Source organism: Rhineura floridana, chromosome 13, assembly GCF_030035675.1.
Source record: "Rhineura floridana isolate rRhiFlo1 chromosome 13, rRhiFlo1.hap2, whole genome shotgun sequence".
NCBI classification, from domain to species: domain Eukaryota; kingdom Metazoa; phylum Chordata; class Lepidosauria; order Squamata; family Rhineuridae; genus Rhineura; species Rhineura floridana.
Window position 1 is genome coordinate 25384222 of NC_084492.1, and position 25755 is coordinate 25409976.

At 45.6% G+C, this 25755-nt stretch overlaps 1 protein-coding gene and 1 long non-coding RNA gene across 6 annotated transcripts; one reads left to right on the top strand and one right to left on the bottom strand.

Moving 5' to 3' along the window:
* Nucleotides 1-224: 224 nt before the first annotated feature.
* LOC133369171 (uncharacterized) lies at nucleotides 225-16055 on the bottom strand. The gene is made up of 3 exons (XR_009758835.1): nucleotides 15467-16055; nucleotides 7708-7834; nucleotides 225-1658 (listed from the first exon to the last, which is right to left on the bottom strand). It is a non-coding gene; the product is annotated as an uncharacterized LOC133369171 (long non-coding RNA).
* On the top strand, nucleotides 15358-25534 carry C13H19orf12 (chromosome 13 C19orf12 homolog). 5 transcript variants are annotated; one of them, XM_061594147.1, is made up of 4 exons: nucleotides 15358-15377; nucleotides 15710-15965; nucleotides 20979-21154; nucleotides 23299-25534. In XM_061594147.1, exons 3-4 carry the CDS (start codon nucleotides 20995-20997, stop codon nucleotides 23562-23564), a joined length of 426 nt encoding a protein of 141 aa, XP_061450131.1. In that variant the 5' UTR covers nucleotides 15358-15377; nucleotides 15710-15965; nucleotides 20979-20994; the 3' UTR covers nucleotides 23565-25534. The 5 variants fall into 5 exon arrangements, with proteins under 5 accessions (XP_061450131.1, XP_061450130.1, XP_061450132.1 ...); XM_061594146.1 differs by lacking the exon at nucleotides 15358-15377 and adding an exon at nucleotides 15399-15446; XM_061594148.1 differs by lacking the exon at nucleotides 15358-15377 and having other exon boundaries at nucleotides 15478-15839.
* Nucleotides 25535-25755: the final 221 nt, after the last annotated feature.

A 25755-nucleotide genomic window follows, 5' to 3' on the forward strand; every position in this document is an offset into this window, starting at 1 on the left:
TTATTATTACATTTATATCCCACCCTTTGTGGGAGGCAACATTGAGAATGAGGAGGAGGCAGACAGCCAGGGTCATCTCCTAGAATGACAGGTGGGGGCTTGGTGGAGCAGTGCCCCACTTACCTAACGGACCAGACACCACTGCTTTTGCACATCTGAATCGAATGCTAATCGATTTCATTGGGCGATTTCTGAGATCAAGTATTATGAGAGGAAGATAAATACTTCTAACCACTTTGTCCACACTCTGAACTAAAAAGTCCCAAACACTTTAGCCTTTTCTCCTTAAGAATGTTGTTCCAACCCCAAACATTTTGGTTGCCCTTTTCTGTGCTTCTTTGAAGATTGCTGTGTCTTTTTTGAGTACCCACAGCCTAGTGGGTAATGCAGCGGCCAGATTACTGGTTGGGGTTCCATTTAGAATTCATATAACCCCTGTTTTAAAACAGCTGCATTGGTTGCCGGTTCATTTCCAGGCCCAATTTAAGGTGTTCACATTAATGTTTAAAGTCCTAAATGACTTAAGCCCCAAATATCTAAAAGACGGCCTCCTTCCCCACAGACTCTCTTGGGTGTTAAGATAAGCAGAGAGGGCTCTCTTAATAGATCCACCATCCTCAGGGCATTCTCTGTGGCAGCCCCTTTCCACAGAGGTGCATCTGGAACCTTCATTATAGTTTTTGTTGTATGCTGGACGCACCTCTTTATCCTGACCTTTGACACTTATCTAGATATCTATCTAGATATAGATATATTGGGATCCACTCTATTCTTGTGATTTTAATTTGTTTTAAACTGTTTTTAATGTTGCATTTTAAATTGTGACCTGCCCTATGACTTTATGGTGAAGGGTGGGTGGGTGATGGTGGTAGCGGTAGCAGTAGCAGCAGCAGCAGCAGCAGCAGCAGCAACATTAGTAACAACAACATTGACGGAATCCCCGGATCTTGGCATATATAGTTAGCGGGTCTCTGATCTAGCAAAAGATTTGTGCCTGAAGCCTTGGGACAATACTAGGCTAGAAGGATCTACAGTCTCACTCAGTATAAGGGAACTTCAAGAGTTCACAAGGAAGCAAGCATCTCACTGCTCAGATAATGTAAATTCTTGCCATCAATTTACCCTGTAATGATCGCTTGTTAGGCCAAAATGAGGCCTACTTGTGAGATTCTTTGGTATTGCACTAGCAGAAGTGTATACAGGAGGGCTGAGAAACATGTGGGCCTCTAGATGTTGTTGGACTCCAATTCTCATCATCCCTAACTGTTGGAAATGCTGACTGCGGCTGATGGCCACCAACTTTGATGGCTTTAAAAGAGGATTAAACAAATTCATGGAAGATAAGGCTATCCATGGCTACTAGCCATGATGGCTATGCTCTGCCTCCATAGTCGGAGGCAATATGCTTCTGAATACCAGTTGCTGAAAACTGTAGGAGGGGAGAGTGCTTTTTGCCCTCAGGTCTTGCTTGCAGGCTTCCCACAGGCATCTGGTTGGCCACTGTGTGAAGAGGATGTTGGACCAGATGGGCCACTGGCCTGATCAAACAGGACTCTTCTTAAATTCTTATGATGGGAGTTGTAATCCATCTGGAGGGCCCAGCTTCCCCATCCATGCCTTAGTTGATTGGGTTTAGTTGATAAATCCATTTATTAAATCTGCATAAATGGAAGAAGAAAATCATACTTTGTTTTTAGATGATACATACATGTCTTACAGTAGGCATCAAATGAGAAGAGGCATTCCCCTTTCCTTCACACAAAAGCTAAGATCTAATGACCGATTAATGAAGGGACACCTTTTTAGTCTATTGTGCTTGCCCTACCATTAGGCAGGGTGAGGCAGGTGCCTCAGGCAGGAAATGCTAGGGATGGAGAGCAGCAGAAAGATGTTGGAGGACAGAGCGGTGTGTGCCATATTGCTTGTCCTGCACCTTCTAAGCCAGCCTACTGCCCTAAGAAACAGTGGAAGACACTGCCCCTACACTAGTGTTGGAAATAAGATTCAGTTGCCAGTGTGGTCAGGTTTTGTTCATGGAATAGGGCAGGGTGCCATCTCAGTCTTTCCCACAGGTAGCAAATATCTTAGGGCAGCTCAGTTGGTCTATGAAAATCTTTTTTGATTCAATTAAATGAAATCCACAGGTTCCCTATCCCTGGTACGATAGGGTTGCCACGTGTACACAGTACAAAACTCATTGGAAGGAGTCCTCTCGTAGAAGGGCTGTCCAATCCACATCTGGTTTAAAGCTCCCGAACCACAAGGGAGACCTGCAGGGGCGTTGACGTGGTTCATCGACAACAGCACCAGGACAGTTGGTACTCTAGTCAGCAGGTCTTCCCTACTATTGTGAGAGAGAGATTGTATTTATATTATAGTAATTGGATAGTATTCCAGTGCTAGTTTCAAAGTGAACCTGTTGAATTTTTTATTATTAAATTTATATCCCATTATTCTTCCCAAAGGAGCCCACAGATACAGGGCTGGATCCAACTAAGCAACTCAGAGTAAACCAAATGAAACTAATGGGTCCAAGTTAGTTATATTTATTAATTTCTGTGGGTCTACTTTGAGTAGGAATTGGCTATAACCCATTTCTTTCTATGTTTGAATCTCTACATTTATGCAAATCTGCCCTCTTTTTTGGTGATGTGTAAGTATACAATGGACCAAAAAGGAGAAAATACTTCCTTACTAGGCCTTATAGCATAAGATACTCTTAATAAGTTCTTCCTTCCCATAATATGTTGCTATATTTTGAACTGGGATAGCCAAAAGCTTTCCTAGCATAATAAAAAGGTATCTTTGTATTATTATTGATACCAGTTTATCTCAATAATAATGGACCAGCTTTGTGTGTTTATGCAAATCAAGCCAAGTTTGCCATCATGAACAGCATTTATTTAAATGCCATGCAATTCCCTACCACACACACACACACACACACAACCCTAACAGGGAAGGGAAACTTCCAGCCCAAATGAATAAAACTGAATTGTTCTTAAGACGGTTCCACATTCAATTCAAATCCACAGAACAATATTTCATTTATCCTTAATTATTTCCCCAATGGTAAGTGTCAGAGAGTCCTTTTGTTCTCCTGATTTTTGCATGCAGCGAGATGAGGTAGCAGGTTTTAATTTTTTTTAAAAAAAATTTCCCAGCATGCTGCCAGCTCTTAGACATGTGGGGTTTAGCCTCATTGTTTGAGGGATACAGCAACAAGTGAGAGAAACAGGAGTCCTGCCAAATTTCACAGCACACGAGAGCCCTCCAAGGTGCGCAAATATGGGGCTCCATTTTCACGCCAATCCCCTCCTGTACTTTGCTTTGCTACCAGAACGGTAACCCCATTGTCTTCCGCTGCATTATTTTGAAGCGGCTTTTCTCTCCCATTTGTGCCCTGTAATCCGTTCGGTTGCTGTCATCTCATGCTGAGGGTCTTCACTTGAAAGGAATCACTTAGCGCTCGCACAGATGACTCTCTTGAACCTGCTGGCAAAGAAGGAGGCTTTGACTAAAGTGCCAGGCCTGTGATCCTACTGACAGGGAGGGGGGAAATCTCTCTTTGGTGGAGTTTATAATTTGTTGCTTTCATGGTGCTCTGTTCTCAGTGCTTGTACTCAACGTTATCTTCTCTCCCCTGTGGAGTTTTCTACAAAGCATGATGGGAATGTTAGCTTGAGAAAGAGAAATTAATACTGCCTGTCGATGTTTGCCTAGCGCTCATACAAGCCTCATCACACAGCCAGAAGCAAAGGGAGACATCTACCGTTTGATAGCTAGTAGAGAAGGTTATTTACTTACTCATATCATTACAGCACCACAGCCTTTTAGCCAGCTTGTTGCGCAGTTTGTCCAGCACCAAAAACTACACTGGAAACTTTGCTGTAAGGTGGAGTTGGTCTAAAAAGTGTGAAAGTTTGCAGAGATGAAAAAATTTGGGAAGGTAAATTCTATGAGGAAAAAGCTGAAGGAACTGAGGGGGAATGACCATAGCAAAGGAATTAAGACTAGTTTTGTCCCTGAAGTGCTCCCCTTCTATGTGCAGGGAGTTTCACCTGGGGAAATGTGACATCCCACCTACAGTTGGAATGCTGTGTTCAGTGCTGGCTGGTACCCACTGAGGCTGCTAGGGTAGAAGGCAGGGAGGCAAACAGGAGGTGGAGCCACAGCCAGTGATAGGTAGAGACAGCTAATGCTAGTTTTGTCCCCATCCTCCCTGCTGAGTTCTACAAGGGCAACACCGAAGGCTCATCCAGACCATACTAAATACCCACATTTTCCTTATTGGAATTGTCCAAACCTGATTGCTTTGTAGGTGTGCCCTTTTTTGTTTACAAACTCCCCCTCCTTCCTTGTCATCTTGTGGTGTTGCTGATTGGCTCAAATCAGGAGGGCGAGGGCTGAAGGAGCCAAAGGGCACCCAACAGAAGCAGGAGGCGTGGAAGGAGGTGCAGTTAGAACCACGCACATAAGAAACTGCTATTCAAAGCAACCAGCCTCTTCTTCTGCAACTGTTTGCAATGGCAGTTTCTTTCCTTTTTGGTGTTAAGTTGGTATTGGAAACTGGATCAAGGGAGGGGAAAGTGTGGGAGGGCAGTGATTGGAGGCGAACATCATATGGATGAGAGTGAATTAATGGAGGCACTCCATTACAGATTACATGCATGTATGGATGAGCCCTGAGACTGGGGAGGAGGAAGGTGACAGGCAGTGCCACCTCCTGAACTAGTGTTATGTAGGAAAATAGGCAGATGAGGGGTTGGCTGAGGGCAGAAAGAGGTTGGTGAGACAGTGTCCAATTTGCCCTATGAAACAGCCTCCACTGGCTGTATCTCACGATTCTACTGCACAGGAATGGCCCAAGACAATTTGCTGCCTATTCCACATACAAAAGTGGGATCTGAATCTTACTTCAACACAGGAGATGGGACAGCAACTTCCACTGCACTGGAGGGCAGCTCAGGGAGTGCTGTGCTCGAGCCACATGGCTCATACAACTGTCTGCCTGTTGCTCTTCAGCATCTGCTGCCTGAGGTATCTGCCTAGTGGTAGGGCTAGGTCTGCTGCAGCACATGCAGATCTCACTCTATGGGCCCTTCCAGGTGGCCTCTTTATTAAATATCCATCCTGATTTGCTTGCACAACACTTACGCAGAGCTTAGTTTATATGCAGTCTTTCCTGAGCATTCATCCTGATTTGCTTGCAAGGAATTTATACATCTTATCATTAATCATTCATTCATTCATCCCACACTTTTCAATCCATTTCCCCACCACTTTCCAAACTGCAAAAAGTCTGATTCTTTTTTTAAAGAGGCTTTGTTGCTCCAGGGCAACAGCACCTCTTAATCCACTTTAAAGGCACAAAACTAATGTTCCAGTATGCACTTCAATCCGTCCCATGAAATATTGACAGTCTGGAGGCACACTATGGTTCTAGCATTCTATATTGTTCTTCAAGTAGCAAACTAATGATAAAAACATATGGTGTTCCAGTTGTCCAGTAATCATACCAGGGAACTGTTAAGAGTATTCGTAAATTAGCAGAGGTTAGCTTAGTGTACCTTGCTCAGCTGTCTGTACAACATGAGTGTGTAGTTTACTTGGAAGAAAGCTTTTGCCTTGCTTTGAATCACTGTGACTTCAGACTTAAGTTTTAAAATAAGAAAAGTCTACTTTATAAGTAGAAATACGTACTTGATAGGAAAGCCACTAGTTCTAGCTAACTTAAAATTGCAATCCAGTGCACACTTACTTGGGAGTAAATCCCACTGAACCCAATGGAATGTCCTTCTAAGTAGACATGTATTGGATTGTAGCCTAAGTTGGAGGCATGGTCATTGGCCAGATGCTAGAGGAGAGAGACAAAGGCAAGGTGTCTCCCTATCAGTGGTCAGAGAAGAAGAGGTAACAGGAAGGAGTGTTAGAAGTGAGATCAGCTCTCTAAGAGTTCACATGGAAGGAAGACAGATGAGTGCAGGTCAGTGACAGCCTAGCCATCCTGGAGGACTGTCTATCTTCTGTCTGGCATGCAAAGAGAACCAAATTGGAGTTGCTCTTGCCACGCTTCCAACCAGACTGGGGCAGCACCATTCATGGTTGGTACTATGAACAGAAGACCCCTGCTAGATCAGAGCATGCAGTCCAGCATTCTGCTCCTCACAGTTATCAGTCAAGTTCATCAACATTCAAGCTAGGGCTGGATCTTTCTACTTAAAATTGGCAACATCCAGTATTCATTTAAAGCTGATAATGGTATGAAGGCATCTGACGTGGTTTCATCTCTGTCAGGTTCAGAGCGAGAACCACCAGTCAGAGATGAGGGTGCAATCAGTTCTTGTTTTATTAAAGGAATGGATATATCAAAGGCTGTGCGCCTCATAGAAACCCCTATGCTAACTCACTACAATCCCAGCGCCCACTTCTGGGCGCTGTAGCCTCAAATAGGAGAGGTCTTGGGGCGTAACCTCTCACTCCGTCGCACACAGGTTCCTGATCAGCAGGTGGGAGAGCGGAGGTGAAGGAGGAGTGTCTGCTCTCTCAGGAGCATCCCCCAACAGTCCCGTGGGAGTGCTGGGGGGCTGAGTGCTGTCCCATTGAGGGGCAGGACCAGCCATGGGAACTGGCGGGGCGGGCAACTCACTCTCTTCCCCAAGGTCGGGGTTAGACTCAACAACAGCTGGATCATCCATGCTCCCTAACGGCTGAGGCTTCTGAAACTCATGCCTTCCCCTCCTTCCTCGGGAAGGAGGCAGGGTCCGTCACTCCTGGGCTCAACAATCTCCAAAGCTAAGAGGTAAAAAAACAAAGCTGACATGTTTCAAGTTCCAGGATTCAGGTAATAGCTGAGGGCAGCCTGGCCCTATGCATGTTTACTCAGAAGCAAGTCCTACTGAGTTCAGTGATGCTTGCTCTTTAGTCCAGTGGGGGCTGATGTTTGAAGAGCCCACCCAATCACACTGGAGGCTGGTCCTTTACAGCAAATAAGACACTGCCCCACCAATCTCAGCCTGCCCTCAGCCACCACCACCACCTGCCTGCCTTCTTACTTATAACCAGTCCAGTGGGTGGCACTGCCTGTGGCAGCTTCCTCTTCTTTAGTCTCAGTGTAGTCCTTGCAGAACTCAGCAGGCAAGAGAAGGATGGGAACAAAGCTAGAATCAGTTAGGGCTGCCTGCCATTGGCTCTGGCTTCACCTACTGTTGCTCTACCTGTCCTATGGGCATCAATCACTGCTGATTAAGTCCTAACTTTATAAGATGGGAGACCTAGGCCTTCAAATGCCCAGTCATGTGTAAGCTGAGGGGGGGGGACAAATCTAAATCACAAAAGAGGTTCACAGGTCTCTGTTCTTGCTTTTCTCGCCTGCCATCTTTCCCTCATAGCTCTTTCACTATCCTAGCAATGCTCCAATACCAAAAGTGAACCTGGCTCAGGAACAGTGAGCTGGAAGAGCTCCAAGAGGGGTAAGGACTGCAGTCCCTTGCCCGTGCCCCCATTTGGTGCTTTAAATCACATCCCCATTGTTACTGGGGCAGACAGATACAGGGTCTGTCACCATCGCATGTAGTTTGGTCTTAAGCGTGCATACAGAGTTTCTCTACCCAAACTGTAAGGGATGTAGTATAGGGCTACATCTTAGTAAAGCCACCAGATGGGGCTATTTGTGTAATAAAAGCAACATCAGAGGCATTCTCTCACCTTGTTTGCATCCTTTGCTGTTCCAATTAAGGTCAATCATTTGGATTTGTCAAATTCTTCCTCTTCTTTCCTTGGTTGCTTCTATGCCTTTTCCCATGCTGCTAAGATATACATCTTCTGTAATAAACTGAAATCAGTATTAAAACAGTGGTTCAACACAGTACTATACTGTACCCCCCAACTAAAGCCTGTTTGCACATGCAAAATTGGAATACATTCAGAAATAAGTCCCAGTCTGCATAAGTCCCATTTTCCCCAGCAACCAGCACTTTAATTACTAACTTCCTCCTAGCACCCCCCCCCATTTTAAAAGAGCCTTTTCTAACTCTTGTCCCTTTAACAAATTACTTCCTGTTCACTCTCAGCCCTAGTATTTCTACGTTTCTTCTTTTGCAATTAAAAAAAAAGAATGAGCAATTGCTTTGGTTAAAAAGAAGAAACAAGCCATAAAAGGCCTGTTAGCACAGAAAAGGGACTAATTAAAAGGGGGATTCAGAATTTACAGTGTACAGTTGGTTAGTGGTACCTGCAAACCCAGCCGTGTTCTTACCTGCCCCACACCTGATATCATATATGTAGGACAGGTGGGTGGGGATGGGCGAAAATGTAGGCCAAATGCAGATGCCTGGTTGGCATAATGAGGCCTGCGGACCACAGGTTCCTCACTCCTGATTTATACCCTGGCTGCAATAGAGTAGAAACTGCTAATTCTAAGTCCAGTAGGCAAGGGGCAGAATCTGGGAGTAAATGACTAAAACAGACAGTAGCTGTGAGAAGTCTGCATAATACTTTGCCAGTCTACACTAGACAGGCTGGTGATGCAATTGTGCTTTATATTTTAAAAAGTCGCCACAAATCAGGTTATAAAAAGGGGAGGACAGCACAGAAAACATGAGAATATTTGGAAGTAATGTCTGAATTCTCCATAAACACTTACTGAACAAATTACGTCCATTCCAGAGACAACAGTGATAACCCTTAACCCCCAAATGCTTCTAATCACATATGAATGGAAATGGAATGCCTTCAAGTTGATCCTGACTTATGGCGACCCTATGAATAGGGTTTTCATGGTAAGCAGTATTCAGAGGGGGTTTACCATTTCCTCCCTCTGAGGCTAGTCCTCCCCAGCTGGCTAGGGCCTGCTCAGCCCCTTCCTTGTCCACATCAGCCAGCTGAGGGCAACTGGGCTCCTTGGGACTATGCAGCTTGCCCACGGCTGCACAGGTGGCAGGGCATATAACCCGAGCCACTCACTGTGGGGTGATCTTTAGCTGGCCCTTGACACCCAGGAGACATGAGCGGGGATTTGAACTCACAGACTCTGGACGCCCAGCCAGACTCTCCTCCCCACTGTGCTATACCAGCTGTTAATCACATATAAAAGGTAAAGGTGTCACTGCACTTATAGAGCGAGTAGTTTCCGACTCTTAGGGTGACGTCTTGTGACGTTTACTAGGCAGGCTGTATATATGGGGTGGGATTGCCAGTTCCTTCTGCGGCCTTTCTTTACCCCCCAGCATATGCCGGGTACTCATTTTACCAACCACGGATGGATGGAAGGCTGAGTGGACCTCGACCCCTTTTACCAGAGATTCGACTTCCTCCTTCCGTTGGAATCGAACTGCCACCATGAGCAGAGCTTCGGCTACGTTACCGCCGCTTACCACTCTGCGCCATGGAGGCTCTTAATCACATATAGTATTCCTGAATACTTTTCCATTTCTTTCAAACAAAAGGGGAAATAAGGGAATGAGTGTAGCCTTATGATTATTAAAACTTTGCACACTCCAACCCACTGTCCTACACAGATAATAATTGCCTTACAGCAGCTGTGGGAAACATTTGGCTTTCCCTTTATTGCTGAATTACTACTCTCATCAGCTCCAGCAAGCATGGCCAATAACCTAGGATGATGGGAGTTGAAGTACACCAAATAAAGGGAGAGCCAAAAGTTCCCTATGCCTGGACCACACCTCCCACCATCCCAAAGCATTGGTTATGCTAGCTGGGGCTCATGGCATTTAAGTCCTGCAACACTGGAAGGGCCATAGGTTCTCCATCTTTGTACTATGTATACAAGGGAGCCAGTGTGGTATAGTGGTTGGAGTGTTGGATTAGGAGAGACCTGGGTTCAAATTCCTATTGGGCCATGAATCTCACTAGGTGAACTTGGTCACCAACTCATATCCTAACCAGGCTAGGGAAGCCTGGACTACAGCATCCTTGACAGGTCCAATTTCTGCTTAAATACCTCTTGCAAAGAGGAAGTTTTGGAGAGAAAAACACTTCCGGTGTTCATGGCAGAAGCAAGACTGTGGACTATAATAATAATAATAATAAAATTGTATTTTTCAGTCGCCTATCTGTCTGGGTTAGGGACACTCTAGGCGACGTACAACAGAAATAAAACAATACATATATATCTCAACACAACCAAATTTAAGCTAAAACCATCCTTCAGTTCATATAGCATGGAATTAATCTGTCCCAATCTTGTAGGCCTGCCTGAATAGCCAGGTCTTTAAGGCTCGGCGAAAGCTTGACAAGGAGGGAGCATGTCTGAGATCAAAAGGGAGGGAGTTCCAGAGGGTGGGGGCCACAACAGAAAATGCCCTCTCTCTTGTCCACACCAGCCTAGCTGTTCTCACCGGTGGGACCGAGAGAAGGTCCTGTGAGGCTGATCTCGTCAGGCGGCATACTTGGTGATTCTGGAGGCGTTCCTTCAGATATACTGGGCTGAAACCGTATAGGGTTTTAAAGGTCAACACCAACACCTTGAATTGGGCCCGGTAGCCAGTGGAGATCTAATAACACTGGGGTGATATGATCCCAGCGATGGCTCTGCTTAATCAAGCGTGCCGCCGCATTCTGTACCAGCTGTAATTTCCGGACCGTTTTCAAGGGTAACCCCACGTAGAGCGCATTGCAGTAGTCTAAGCGAGAGGAGACCAGGGCATGTATCACTCGGGGGAGCAGATGAACAGGAAGGTAGGGTCGCAGTCTCCGTATCAGATGTAATTGATACCAAGCTGCCCAGCTCACTGCTGTAATCTGAGCCTCCATGGACGGCTGGGAGTCAAGAATGACCCCAAGACTGCGGACCCGCAGTGCCAGGATGGGGAACCTGTGGCCCTTCAGATGCTGTTCAGCTCCAGCCAACATGGCCAATGGGAGGGATGATAGGAGTTATCCAACATCTGGAGGGCCACAGATGCCATTCCTGGCATCATCCACTGCAATAGCCAAGCAGTGTCTAACTGTACAATCCTAAGCATGTTTACTTCAAAGTAAACCCCACTGAGTTCAGTGTGTGGAACCTACTGCTTACTAAGTGTGTGACACACTTTTACCTGGGAGTAAGTCCTATTGAATTCATTAGGATATGTATAGGACTGTGCTGTTTTACATCATAGTAATATGCCTGTTACTTGGAAATAGGCGTCCAGTGGAACCTGCTGAAGGCATTTTGGATTGCAGCATAAAGCAGAGGTTCCCAAACTGTGATCTATGGAACACCAATGGCCATAAGCTTCATTCAGGTGGTCTGTGGCATGTCCGTATTAAATTTCACATTGATTTTATGCTTCTTTTACTTCTTATAGGATCCAAATTGGAATACCGTAAAATACAGTATAAGAAATAAAAGAAGCAATAAAAATGCAATCCAAAATCAAACAGTGTATAACACAACGCATTACAGTTGCCAAAACAGGCAGAAGAATAATTAAGTGGTCCAGCAAGTGGTCTATGGAGGGAAAAGTTTGAGAACCATGGGCTAAAGCTCTTCCACGCATCAGGTGCGGGGAACCTTTGGCCCTCCAAATGTTGCTGAACTACAACTCCCATCAGCCCCAGCAAACATGACCGATGGTTGTTCATTGTAGTTCAGCAACATCTGGAGGACCCAAGGTTCCCCACACCTGGTCTACACTGACTGACGCAGCTGTCCAGGCTGCTGGCTAATAGGTGCTTTGCACACAGCCCACAAGCTCAGGTTGAAGCTGCAGGGGGAAAAACACATTTGAAAAGTTGGACTTGGAACACAGCCAACAAAAGAAACCCCATTTTTTTGGAACTGGATGGATAGGGAGGTTCCAAGGACATGTTGGTTGCTTTCGGAGAAGTGTTGATGCATTAAGATTCTCCACAATGTTCCACAATATTTGTCAACAAAGAAATATTGCAAAAAGACCATAAAAGGCACAAGTCTGTCCTCAGCAGGAAATTGACCCTGTAAAAGGCTCCCCCTGAAGCTTCCCACTGCTCAGGGAAGCTGGGAGCATAAAAGAATACCAATATTTTGAATAAGCGACTTTGTAATTGAGGCACGCTTCCAGTCTACTGCATTTTTCTTCCTTTAAAGCTGTCTTTTCTTCTGCTTTCACAAGCAACTGCCTCCTTGAGTTTCATGCTGAACTCTCCCTTTTTGCTTATATAAAATATTTAGCATTTATATAGCGAGTCCTCAGAATGTTCCACATGCATGGTTTCATTGATCCTTACAACGGCCCTGCAAGATTTATCTCTATTACTGTCATTATATCACAAGGACGGGGGGGGGGGAGACTGAGGCTGGGAGAGAATGGTTTCAAAGAATCATACAGTTGTTGGAAGGGATCTTGGAGGTCATTCAGTCTAACCCCTGCTGCTTAATGCAGGTTCTGCTATGCAGGATGCAACTAGCAGCCTTCCCTAGCCTGCTCCAGGCCTCCAGATGTTGCTGAACTATAACTCCTGTCATCCCTGACCATTAGCCATGCTTGCTGGGGCTTGTGGGAGTTGTAGTTCAGCAACACCTGGAGGATCAAAGGTTCCCTATCCCTGGTATGGACAATACAAGCTCGGCGGACCAAGGCCTGATAAGGCAGCTTTCTATGCTTTGTGCTTTAGTGTAGATGCAAAAACTTCCACTTGTTGGACATTGTATGTAGGTACAGACCCCTTCAGACAAGTCAGTTCCACTGGATTCCCAGCACTCAAGGCAGAAGGGAGGCTATATGGTGATATGGTTACCAGGTTAGTTTCAAAGGAGGGGTCCGATTCACACAGTTTTTCAAGTGCAAACGTCACACCAAGGTTAATAATTCCACATGGTGGATATTGCTTGACTGCAGCCCCCATGTGAAGGGAGCTGGTATTTATCATGCCAGAGTGAACTGTGGAAGTTTCTCTGATGTGTCTTTGGTTCCAGCAGGAATGGGAAGCCTGTGGTCCTCCAGCTGTTCCTGGACTATAAATCCCATCATCCCTGACCACTGGCCACACTGGCTAGGGCTGATGGGAACTGGAGTCCAACAACATCCGGCGGACCACAGGCTTCCCATCTCCGGGTTCCAACAACGTTACAAAAAGGACAGGCCTGCACAACCTTTGCTCCATCAAGCCAAACAATCCACTAGTTAATTTGTGTATGATGGTCAGGTGGGACCTTTACAGCCCCAAAAAGACAGCAAGAACACGAACTTTATCCCACTCTTTGTGGGCAACCATACATGACTGGCATTTAGCTGCATTTAGCTTGGCAGGTCATACAAGTCAGGAACATAGGAAGCTGCCTTATACAGAGTATGACCGTTGGTCCCTCTAGCTCACTATTGTCTACACCACTGTTCTTCAGCCTTGGGTTCCCAGACGTCGGGTGGGTTCTTGGCCATTGGCTACGCTGGCTGGGGTTGATGGGAATTGTAGTCTGACAACATCTGGGGACCCAAGGTTGAAGAACGCTGGTCTACACTGAGTGTCAGCGATGCTCCACGGGTTCAAGCAGGAGTCTCCTCCAGCCGGGGATTCAGCATGGGACCTTCTGCATGCCAGGCAGATGCTCTGCTACTGAGCCGCTGCCCTTCTAAGTTTTGCGGAACTGCAAAAGAAGAGCTTCAGCAGCATCAGCCTCAATACATATCCCTTCCCATGTACCAAGTAATCATTTTGGGGCTGGGAAATGATTTTAAATAGCAGCCAGTAACTTTTTTTGTATAATCTCCTCTGGTGACAGAACACATGGTGTTCTGTCTGGAACCATGTAGGATGCAGGGGTGCCATGTCCCATTAGATCAGAACATGCTTGCTACATTTGCAACCCCCTGCAGCGATTGACGCGGTATAGCAATTATTCTGGTCCCTGGAACCAGAGTTCAAAAAGGAAGTGCTGGGATTTGTGGTGCAGTAAGGTACTTGTCCTCCTCTAGGATGCACACCTAAACATGGTGAGGGGGTTTGAGAGTGTTGAAGAAGCTGAGAGCAATGCCATCAGGGGTCTAGATCAAGAGGCTAGACTGCTAGCAGGGGCACCCAAGGCGGAATGGTCAAAGCTGAGACTCCAGACTAAGATGCATCCAAACTCAGAGGAAGGCAATGGTAAACCACCTCTGCATACCTCTTACCACGAAAACCCTATGAACAGAGTATCCAAAATGCAACACAAGATAGTGCTGGAAGATGGGACCCCCACGTCAGAAGGCACTCACCGAGCTACTGGGGAAGAACAAAGGGTGGTTCATGACAGATGCTCTTGGGGGTTGCTGATTCATAGGGTCGCCATAAGTCGTAGTTGACTTGAAGGCACATAACAACAACAAAAGGTACTTGTAGGCCAGGTGTGGGGAGCCTTTGTTCCTCCAGATGTTGCTGAGCCCCACCAGCCCAGAAAGCATGGCCAATGGCCAGCAATGATGGGAGTTGTAGTTCATCGACATCCAGAGGGTTAAAAGCTTCTTCACACCTGTTGTAGGCTCTGGACCTAATGGTCTTCTCACACACCATACCTCTTTAAAAAACAATGCGGCTGTAGCTCAGTGACAGAGTATCTGCTTTCAATAGTTCAAGCTGGCTGCACACCATACATTCTGGGTACCCTCACACATCTCCCCTTTTCAGCACGCTGAACAAGCTACAACTCCCTGAATTCTTTAAGGGACGTTATGTGCTCTAAGTGTATGGTGTGTACGCAGCCTCAGTGTTAGAGCATCTGTTGTGCGTACAAAAGTTTCAGTCCTCGGCATTTCCAGGTAGGGCTCGGAGACACCTCATTCTGAAACTCGAGAGCCACTGCCAGACAGTATAGACAGTACTGAGCTGGATGGACCAAAAGTGTGACTCAGAATAAGGGAGCTTCCTTTGGTCTTAAGTAGTGTTTTGCTTATCTCTAAATGTGGTAAGCTGACACCTTCCTCCCCCAAAAAACCCTCAGGGCTCTTACATATTTTAGGAGATGTACAACAGGAAAAATCCTAGCAGGCTAACCATGGTGCTGTCAGGATAGGGTTTTTATTTATTTTATTTAGGGCTTTTATTTTATTTATTATTTGACTGATATTCCGCCCTTCCAGCAGGAGCCCAGGGTGGCATTTTAGGCTGATGTCCGTTGTCTACCATCCCACTAGGCAAAGGGTCCCCAAAGGGCTTTCCACATTTTGAGGTGACATAATACATACACACATTACCACTGAAAAGAGGACAGGGTGTAAAGACCATTAAATCCACAAGTGTATGGAAGTGGGATGCTGGCTGAGCTAGGTGGCCATTTGGTCTGATCCAGCAAGCATTTCCTTCCGTTCTCACGGTGAAGCTTCTTTCATTTTTACTAGGCACACAAGAACCTTTATAGAAAAGAAACTGGCAACCCGAAGCATTTCCCGGAGGGGGGAGGCGGAGAGTCACGCTTTACGGTAAAAATTGTCAACTACTTATGGCAGAGCGCCTGCGCCTTTTAACACCACAGCAGCGAAAGTCGAGAGGTGAGGCCTCAGGATTTTACCTGCAGAATGTCTGCTTGTAAGGGCTCTGGCATGGGAAATACATGGAAGCCATTTTTTCCGAACTAGGATTGTGCCTCTGATCATCTAGTGCCTAAAATCTGAGCTTCAGGCGCTGTTGCAACCGTGCGCGCCTCTTCCAGCCCCGGAGTTTAGACGCCCACGGGGAGGGTTTTTTTTAAAAGAGACAGAGATCCGTCCCTCTCGGCTGCCGGCGCTGACGTGTCTCCCCTTCCTCTCCCCAGCCAGCCAGCCCATCGATCGCACGTGAGTCCTGCAGCGTCTACTTGTCGTGATCGGAGACGTCCTCTATCCTCCGTCCTGAGAGACCCGGCTGGGCCCCGCTGGGACTTGCGTGCGCAGCCCCGCCCCAAGGTAGGAAAACAGTCAGCTGCCGGATCTGCAGAGAATTGTACAGCCCCGGCGCGGAGATCGGGAGTTTAAGATTGGGGAAAGGGCCTTGTCTGTCTCCGAGGGTGAAAACCAGAGGCCGAAAAGAAGGTTGGTGGCAGCAGAGGAGGCGCTGACTTTTGGGGAGAGGGTAGCTGTATTCGTCTGTTACAGATTAAAACAGTCTGTTGGGAAAGGGAAACCTGTGGCTCTCTAGAATGTTTCTGGACTACGATTCCCATCATTCCAGCTAATGGCCAGGCCTGCCAGGACTAATGGGAATTGTGGTCCGGAAAACGCGTTCACGACTAACCGATGGTGACAGTGCAATCTGTGCAGGTTGTACTGACAAGGCTCATTGATTTAAAGGGTAGCGGGTTGCAGCCTTGTGGACTAGAAGCTTTCCTAGACTAGGGCGCGCGTTGCATGAAGTCTGCTTATCCTAAAAACACTATTAGACAACATTGCCTTACTGTGGATTCCACACACACACACAACGCATGACCAGTACTGCTTCCTGTATTTGTGTGTGTGCTTAGTTTGAGCTTTGCATAGGAAATGTCACAGACCTCTTGCACCGGTATAACCCTCTGACTCTGTTGTTGACAGCAGAAAGAACATAGTAAGAAAAATGTGGCTAATTGTATGTACACCACTGGAGGCTGTGAATTAAGATACAGGGAGGGACTTGTTAAAGCTTGGTAGCGTGTGGTCTGTTTTAATGCTAAGATAGAGCATGGTTCTTGAAGAGAAGCCAGAGGTGTGGGACTTGGACAGGCACCGTGACTTGGGCCCTTTTTGTGGCCTGGGCCCTTAAGAAGTGAGAGCAGTTTTTGTTAAGTGAAAAGCCAACTGGTGGACTCTTAATCATTGCAAAAATGGGAACAAGCCATAAAGGGCTGCAGGTGTTTCCTTGCCAATGGTCAAATAAGCTCTTCAAGGGCTGTGGTCCTGAATCATGTCCTGTGGTTTGTGGTGAGATCACTGTGGCTTATGGCTGTCTAAGAGTCTTGAGAAAGAACAATAGCCTATAAAGCAATCTTTCTGGGTAATGGTATCTATCAGGGCTGTGGAGTCGGTACGCCAAACCTTTGACTCTGACTCCTCTGTTTTTCTACTGTCCGACTCCGACTCCACCCAAAATTGCTTCCAACTCCACAGCCCTGGAAAGGGCTGTAAATGTCTGGAAAGGGCTGTAAATGTATTTTTAAATTGGAAGCTCTCATAGGAGCATTTTTATCGCTGCCTGAATATGCGCTGATCTTGGCATCACAGCATTTGTCTTCATCTTCAATCTCAGCCATGGCTTAGCATCATGTGTGAACCCTGCCCAGTGGCTTAATGATGGTTTGTTTACTGTTAACAAACTATTATCTGAAGCCATGGTTTGTTGTTGGCTTATGAACCTTGGTTTGTCTTAACTATGGTTCAGTATTGCATGTAAACCTAGCACCCTTGCTTAACCATGGTTTGTTTGACCACCCCTAGACTCTCACCAAACAAGAAAAGCACAAGGCAAGAGTAAGAGTTGTTTTTTAGCTTGAAAAACAAGCCAAATTTGGAGAAATAAGCCATGGTTTGTTTGTATGTGGGACAGCTCATGGGTAACTCGTGGTTTGTTAAACAAGTCATGGCTAAGCATTTTGGGCAAACCAATCCTCTTCTGACATACAGCATCTCTCTGAGGTCTCAGGCAGGGATATTGCCCAGTTTAGGTACCTGAGATTTTCTTTAATTGGTGGTGCTGTGGATTGAGCTTGGGATCTTCTACTGTACATACAAAATGTCCCGTGCCTCTGAGTTGTGAGCATAAGAAGACCCCTGCTGGATTCATACCAAAGGCTTAGCTAGGTCAGGATTCAGTTCTCGTAGTGGCCAGCCAGAGGCTGGGGGAGGTGCACAAGCAGGACAAAATCACAGCAGGCAATGAAGGCTGAAGTCCAGCAATATCAGGAGAGCCTTATCATATGTAGAAGGGAGCCAGTGTGTTGTAGTGGTTAGTGCATCCAGAGCTTGGAAGATTACTTTTAAAAAGTAATAAATTACAGTTACATGGCCCAGAAAAGTAGTAATTACCGTTACAATTACAATTGCTCTGAAAGTAACTGATTACTTTACTTTTCCTCCAGAGTAATCACTACAATGACATTTCAGTTACTTTAAAAAAAGGCTGCAAGGTGCTGGCCTTGGCTGCTGCACATCTAAGTAGCCTAAAACAACATTAAAAATAAACAAACACATACAGAGGTAGTAGAATAATTATTTTTATTCATAAGATAGCAATGGTGGTCTCTCCGCTGGTAAGGGTGGTGGGGAGGGAGGCTGAGGCCACTACTCAGATCTTTGCACGCCAAACCAAGTGCAGGCCCCCCCCCCACTCAGCCAGCCAGCATAATCTCTCTCACTTAACCACCTCCCGGGCCCTGCCCTGCCACCAACTAAGGGACACTCACTCAAGCAAACATTTTCCCCTGAGATGCAAAAAAGTTAAAATACTGCAAATGCAACACAGTAGCCAGAGAGGGTGGTGGAGGCCACTTTGTGTGCCAAGTACAAACACAGTATTCTCATTCTCTCTCTCTCTCTCTCTCTCTCTCTCTCTCTCTCTCTCTCTCTCTCTCTCTCTCTCTCTGTCTCTGTCTCTCTATCTCTCTCTGTCTCTCTCTGTGTGTGTGTCTGTCTCTGTCTCTGTCTCTCTGTCTGTCTCTCTCTCTGTCTCTCTCTCTCTGTGTGTGTCTCTCTCTCTCTCACACACACACACACACGTTGTCATCTTTCACCTCCACAGTTCTTTATCTCCATTCTGCTGCTGCCTCCTCCTTCTTTATCCATGTTCTTGACCTCCAGATCCTTTTTGCCTCCACTCCATTCTTCACCACCACTATCCATTTTTTTAAATAATTGTTTTCTCCACTCCACCCCATCTCACTCTCCGCTTCCTCCCTCGTCGCCTCCTACCCATCCACAGAGCATGAGGGAAGAATGACACTGCACAGAAGCCCAGTTTGAGGCACATGATTTTCATCCACAAATCAGAGGAGCAGAAGACTTCCCCTGCTCCCCCCCAGTAATGCCCAAAAGTAATTCTGGAAACGTTACAATTACTCCACAAAAGTAGTAAAATTACTCCTAGTTCTATTACAATCAAAATGTAAAGGAATTACCCACTCATTACTCAAAAAAGTAATGAATTACTACTTGTAACTAGTTACTTCCAAGCTCTGAATACATCGGATTTGGACTCAGGAGACCTTGGTTCAAATTGCCACTGGGCATGAAGCTCACTAGGTAACCTTGGCCACTCAACAACTCACATCCCAATCTACCTCACAGGATTGTTTTGAAACAGAGGGTGGGAAAGAACTACGTATGTTCCCTTCAGCTGCATGGAGGAAAGGTGGGACATAAATGAAATCAGTAAGTATAAGTAATCGGTGAGGCATGATTAGAAGGTGTGTTGTGTCTAGAAACTGACAGACAGGAAGCAGCTATATGTGGTGTGTGTGTGTCCGACCACATTCATACCATACATTTATTCCCCTTTAAACAGTGATGTCTTCCCCACAATAATCCTGGGAACTGTAGCTTGTTGAGGGTGCTGAGTTGTTAGGAAACCCCTATTCCTCTTACAGAGCTGCAATTCCCAGAGTTTCCTGGGAAGGAGGACAGACTGTTCAACCACTTTGAAGAATATAGCTCGGGGAAAGGAATAGGGGGTCTCGTAGCAACTCTCAGCACCCTTCACAAACTATACTTCCCATTATTTTTTGGAGGAAGCAATGACTATTTAAAGTGGAATAGATAAATGGTATAAATGTGGCCTGTGTGTGAGGCTGCTTCCACACTGCACTTTATTCCATTATTCTCATGATTTCTTACCTGGTAATTTGCGCAGGGGGGGTTAATTTTTTAATGTTCTCTGTTTATGTTTTTATATGGACTGTATTTGTGTTTTGTTGTACGTCGCCCAGAGTGGCAGATTAATCTCTGCCAGATAGGCGTCTAACAAATCTAATAAATAATAATTATTATAATTAATCTTTCACATGATGTACAAGCTAGTTCTGGGATTCTAGTGGAATATAGTGCAAGTTTAGCACAAAGTTTCATGATAAATGATACCAGAAATAATCCATTTGCAAGGTTGGGAACCCATAAAATCACAGGACTTTTTCACTAGCTGCAGCCACTTGTGACAGGCATCCCAGCATGCAGTGTGTTCCCGCTCTTTAGGCGTGCTTTTTTTTTTTTTTGCCTGACAAAAATTGTACCGATGTTCCGGCGTAGGTGCAGGTAGCAGCAGCATTTCCCACACACTCCCCTGTGTCTATACAACTAATGTCAGATGCCAGAGGGAGAGGGGTTGAATGGCGAGGGGTTGCATGGCGACAGGATGAGATCTTAGACCTCTACCCAGAGGGAAACTACGGTGTGCATGTGTATTAAGGGTGAGGAACAAAACCCAGACGTTCCTTACAGCCGTGTGAAAGACATTTGTGCGAAATGCCAGTATATGGGCTGAAAAAGCTACTGTTCCTTAATGCAACAGGCACTGCAGTACGAAAGGAATTTTAGAAATTGGGACAGAAGCTACACCATTTTAATACCTTAAACTTACGCAATAAGCTCCATGTCTGCAAGCAGCCTGAGAAAGAGCTATAGTCCATGAACTACTTGTCTTTAATGTTCTTAATTGCTTCGGCTATGAGGCGGCATATAAATGCAATCAATCAATCAATAAATGAATGCATTAAAGGTTATCTAAAGACAGGAAACCTCAGACCTTCAAATGTGGCCCACTAGGCCTCTCGATTTAGCCCTCAGGAGTCTCCCAGGCCACACATGTCACTGGGACTGCTCTGTGCCCTCCGCAAAGGAATCTGCTTATTTGGGATGTGTCCTCGAACTGTGACAAGGCCTCTTGCTTGCCTGGTTTGAGGTGTGGGTGCAAAAAAAAAAATCCCTCTGTTTCTTGCATGCTTGAATGTAGCCTGCTATACAAAGGCACGAGTCACCATTGGCCTGCGGCCCCCAGAAATTTGCCGGTGCGAGAATGCGTCCCTCAAGCAGAGAGAGGCTCCCCACTCCTGTATTAAAGTATTGCTTCTTTCAAAACTCTTGAAGGTGGGAGCTCCAGAAGATGCCCATCAGTGTGCATGACTTGATGCAGCTCCTGTGCCGTGTATCGGAAGAGCGGAAAATGAAGGCTGCCTTCAAGCATTCGGGGCGAGGGGCGCTTGTGGCGGGGACAACTGCTTTCATCGGAGGCTTGGTGGGGGGCCCACCCGGCATTGCCGTAGGTAAGTGAGCAGTTCCTTCTAGCAGAGGGTCTGTTAAAGCTATCTTACCTTTTTTTTTAGTTTTAGCTTAAGCTTCATTGACCTGATGCATGGCAACAAGGACATGGGGTTGGAGCCACTGTTAGTTCTACTCAAAGTAAACCCATTGGAATTAAAGGACCTGTTATAGCCATTAATTTCAATGGTTTACTCTGGGTAGAACTAACATCGGCTATAACCCATAGTTTGTCATCACAAATGTTGTAAATTTATGCCCATTCCTCAGTGTGCCTCTGGAGCAGGGATGTTCAGCCCCAGAGGCCAAATGGGACCCTCCAGGCTGCTCAGTCTGGCCCTCGGTACTCTCCCCAGGCCACACCCCCTCTCCCCAGGCCACACCCCCTCTCCCCAGGCCACACCTCCACACCCCTTCTCTGCAGCCTCCTTGAGTATTTTTGTCTGGCCTGAACTCTGATCATGCTTCTTCCTTGCCCAGATGGAAGATAGTGAGGGGTGTTTGTAGAAACTAGCTTAGTTTTACAGAAATAAAATTTACATTCATTTTTCCGTCCACTTTTGCCTTTGGCCCTGCCCACTGCTGGCATGTGGCTCCTGGAAGCCCTTGGCCTGAAAAAGGTTCCCCACCCTGCTTTAGGGAATTTCCAATTGCAAAAGTCTTATCGTCATGGTGTTCCACAAGCAATGTTCCTCGTCATGCCCTGATAGCATAAATGTGAGATGGGGTGGTACGTTCAAGAGGGTGCTTTTGCTTGGTCTTGGAAGATGCCTCTGGGTATGGGGAATGATCCCAAAATACACGTGGCAAGGTTTTGTCATGCATGCTTTAAGTTTGCCTCAGACTGGGAACACTGTATTGGCCATCTCGTGCACAGCAATGTACAAACAAGTGCTCTAAAGTGGAAATGCCTTGTGATGAAGTGAAATATGATGGTGGGGAACCCTACACACTTTTTTTTAATATAAATGATTTTTATTGTTTTTATAAACATTGAAAAACAAATCAGATTACAACTATATCAAATTTAAAAATTACATTGTCATTTCACTTTTTAACATAATGTCAATTCAGTCTTTTTCACAGGGAGCCCTGCGTATGTGTGCTGCAATTGAGGAAACTTAACATATGCCCATGAAGAGAAATTCAGCACTGCTTTCAATTATGTTTCTCGGTCATTGATTTGTTGGCATATATTTTGTTTGTTTGTTTGGATGGTCAAGTGTTCCTGTTGTACTTATAATAAGTACAATGTAATTGGCATGATTTCATAGCAGAGAATCTGCCCCTGGGTGTATAAATCCCAAACTGTAAAAGTTATGTGCTGCAAGGGATGAGCAAATATGTCAATTTCAGCTTGTCATTTTTCCAGTCTTTAAGTTCAGTTTTCCACATTTCCACATCAATTTACAATTTTAAAGAAACTCATGAAAATTCATTGGCATATTTGCATCAATTTCTCCTTATACACACATTTTTGTATGCAATTCTGACACACATTTTTGCAGTGTAATTTTCTCTAATATGCATTTTTGTACATTATTTTCACCAATATGTGCACTTATATGTACACTTTATATCCTAGAATTTATACCCATTGCTTAGTTGGCGAACTGCCTTGCAAAATTCAGAGAAGTGAGGAGTAAGGATGACTTTCTTTTTTTCTTTTTTTCAGAAATTACAAATTAGGAAAGTTTGCCTTTAAATGTGCACTGAGTCCAATGTCTCCTTCATCCCTACATGCTTCTGGAGAATTTACTTTTTATATTATTTAGTTAAAATGCATTTATCTTGACTTTCCTCAAAAAGACTCTAAGGTGGCTAGCAACAATACATTTACAGTGCAGTCCTGACCATGTCTATTCAGAAATGTCCTATTAAATTCAGTGGAGCATACCCCAAAAAAGAGGGTTTAGGGTTGCAGCCTTAAAATATACCATTTTAAAAACTACAAAAATGCAACCAGTTGAAACAGTAACTGGTATATGAAACAAAACATCCTAGAGCCAAGTTCCATGTACTCTGATCCTTATACACATCAGAAGGTGTGCACACTGGAATCTTTGCATCTGCAAATGTTTGCTGAATTGGAGTGTACAGCATTTGTGAGCGAGGTAACTTCAGATGCATCTCTGCATTGCTTTTCTAGGGGGCGCTGTTGGTGGCTTGGTTGGTGCCTGGATGACCTCTGGACAGTTTAAGCCGATCCCTCAGATCATTCTGGAATTACCTCCCGTGGAGCAGCAGCGGCTATATGACAATGCATATGCCATCATTAGGAATTTAGACTGGACTGATACAGCACAGCTCATAGCCCTGGTCATGGGAAATACTGGCATTCAAGAGCAGTTGCTAGGTGTGCTAACGAACTACATCACCAGTGAGCTTAGAGCTGAAATCAAGTATGAAAACTAGATTGCAATGTGGGATTTGAGTGGACTTTTTTTTTTTATAACATGAAGAATATTTTAGATCTGTTAGGATAATTGATTTTACAGTAGCAACTGGAGATTGTGGCAAAGTATAAATTTCACTCTCATCCTGCATTCCTCAATAGGAGGCCCATATCATCTCGGGATAGTGTCTTCAGCTGCTTGATGAGTCTCCACCTTGGGCTTCCACTTTCTGGATTATTATTACCTTTGCTCCAATGTCTGTCTTTGCTGCTGCAGCTCCTGCTGCCTCAGTTTCAGCCCCCATGTTTACTTACGATGGCGCATATATGCACACATAGAGAAATATGTTCACTGGATCCCACACACTCGTGGCTGCTAGGACCAGCAAGTGCATGTTATGGCCCTGTCCTATTGTAGCTGGTCAGTTGGTGGAACTAACCCCAGTGTAGGGAACTTCTGGCCATCCAGATGTTGCTAAACTACAACTCCCATCAGCCCTACCTAGCATGACCAACGGCCAGGGATGATGAGAGTTACAGTTCAGCAACATCTGGAGGGCCAAAGGCTCCCCACACCTGGGCTAATCCATCTGGTGTTCTCTGAGTAACACTCTATGGGGGTGACAACAGGACTCTATGGGCTTGCATGAATCTCTGTAGTATTAGGAGAAGGTAATTGAATTACACTGGGCAGGCAGCATTATTATACTAGCTTGCCCAGATCTCAAATATTAGGGATAGGTAATTGCAGTATGTTTGAAATATTTAGCTGTGTGGTCTTGGTATGTCAGAAGCGCACTCCAAAAGCCAAAATCTATACACACCCCTGGAAAAAGCAGTCCCACCTAAAAAAAAAAAGTCAACAAACTCAAAAAATAAGGAGGCAACTCCCCCCAAACAGGCAAAATACCTCTCCCACATCCCATCTCCCAAGCTTACCAAGCAGTAACAGGGTCCCTTTTCTTTCATATGCATCTTTTTCAAGCAGGCAGCTGGAATGCTAGGCACAGACCTCCAGCTTCCCTGCGCTCTTCCTTTCCTTTGCTAAGAGGGGGCCCAGGAACATTCTGGGGAAGGGAAGGGGCTGGAATTCTCCAGGTAGCCCTGCAAAGCCCAAGGTAAAAGATAAGGGAAATAAACTTTTAAAAAATTAATATTTAAGTGTACTAAATTGGGAGGGGCAGGTGCCAAAGGGGGTGTCTGGGGCGCACCGTGGCTCCTTGCAGGCACCAAGCTGGGAACTCTGGTATGAGACGCCTACAAGCAGGACATGAGTACAACAGCACTCTCTCCACCCGTGTTCCCAGGTAGTACACAGCTACCATGGCTTAGTAGCACATGATTTGTCTAATCCACTTTTAAAGCTGTGGTGGCCATCACTGCATCTCATGGAAGAGAAGTCTGTCGTTTCACTTTGCACTGTGGGAAGAACAACTTCCTCGTGCCTGGGCCTGAATCTTAGGAACATGGGAAACTGCCTTATACTGAATCAGACCATTGGTCCCTCTAGCTCAGTGTTGTCTACACCGGCTGGCAGTGGCTCTCTGGGTTTTCAGGCAGGGGTCTCGCCCACATGAGATGGCGATGCCAGGGATTGAGCCTGAGACCTTCTGCACGCAAAGCAGATGCTCTGCAACTGAACTAAGGCCCTTCTCCATTCTTCCAACATTCGGCTTCATTGGATGACCCCTGGTTCTAGCATTGGACGTGAGAGTAATATTTTTCTCTGCCCGCTTTCTCCATTGTGGAAGTCTTTGATATCGCATAGCTCCTGGTGTTGTCACCCAGAGATCGTAGCATTTGGACGCTTGGCGATTTTGCTGTTTTTTAAATTATCTCGTTTCCTTTTGCTGTGGGGGGGGGGAGGACAGTTAGAAGCCACCAGGTACTTTCTTAAAGGTGCAGAGCCAATAACATAGCAGATCTGTGTTTTGTGTGTCCCTGTGTTCTCTCCCCATGCCGAAATCAAATAAATTATCACACAATGTCAGCGGGAGCTTCTTTTTTTAAATTATACATGGTATGTGTTTGCATGATAGTGGATTTGTCTTCCCTTGGAGACAAAAGCACAGTGAGAAGTCAGCAGTGATATCGGTCTGTTGTGCGTGCCCTGCCTCTAAATTTGGATAGGAGCTGTAGAATGCAGACAGCCTAAGTGTCAGTCTCCACTTGCAGAGGAAGCTGCCTTATACCGAGTCAGACCATTGGTCC

Bases quoted from the DNA above. Each gene is read 5' to 3' on its own strand.
- C13H19orf12 (XM_061594147.1), top strand. From the start codon at position 20,995: ATGCCCATCAGTGTGCATGACTTGATGCAGCTCCTGTGCCGTGTATCG. The intron at 21,155-23,298 runs GTAAGTGAGCAG...TTGCTTTTCTAG, and splicing joins CCCACCCGGCATTGCCGTAG to GGGGCGCTGTTGGTGGCTTG.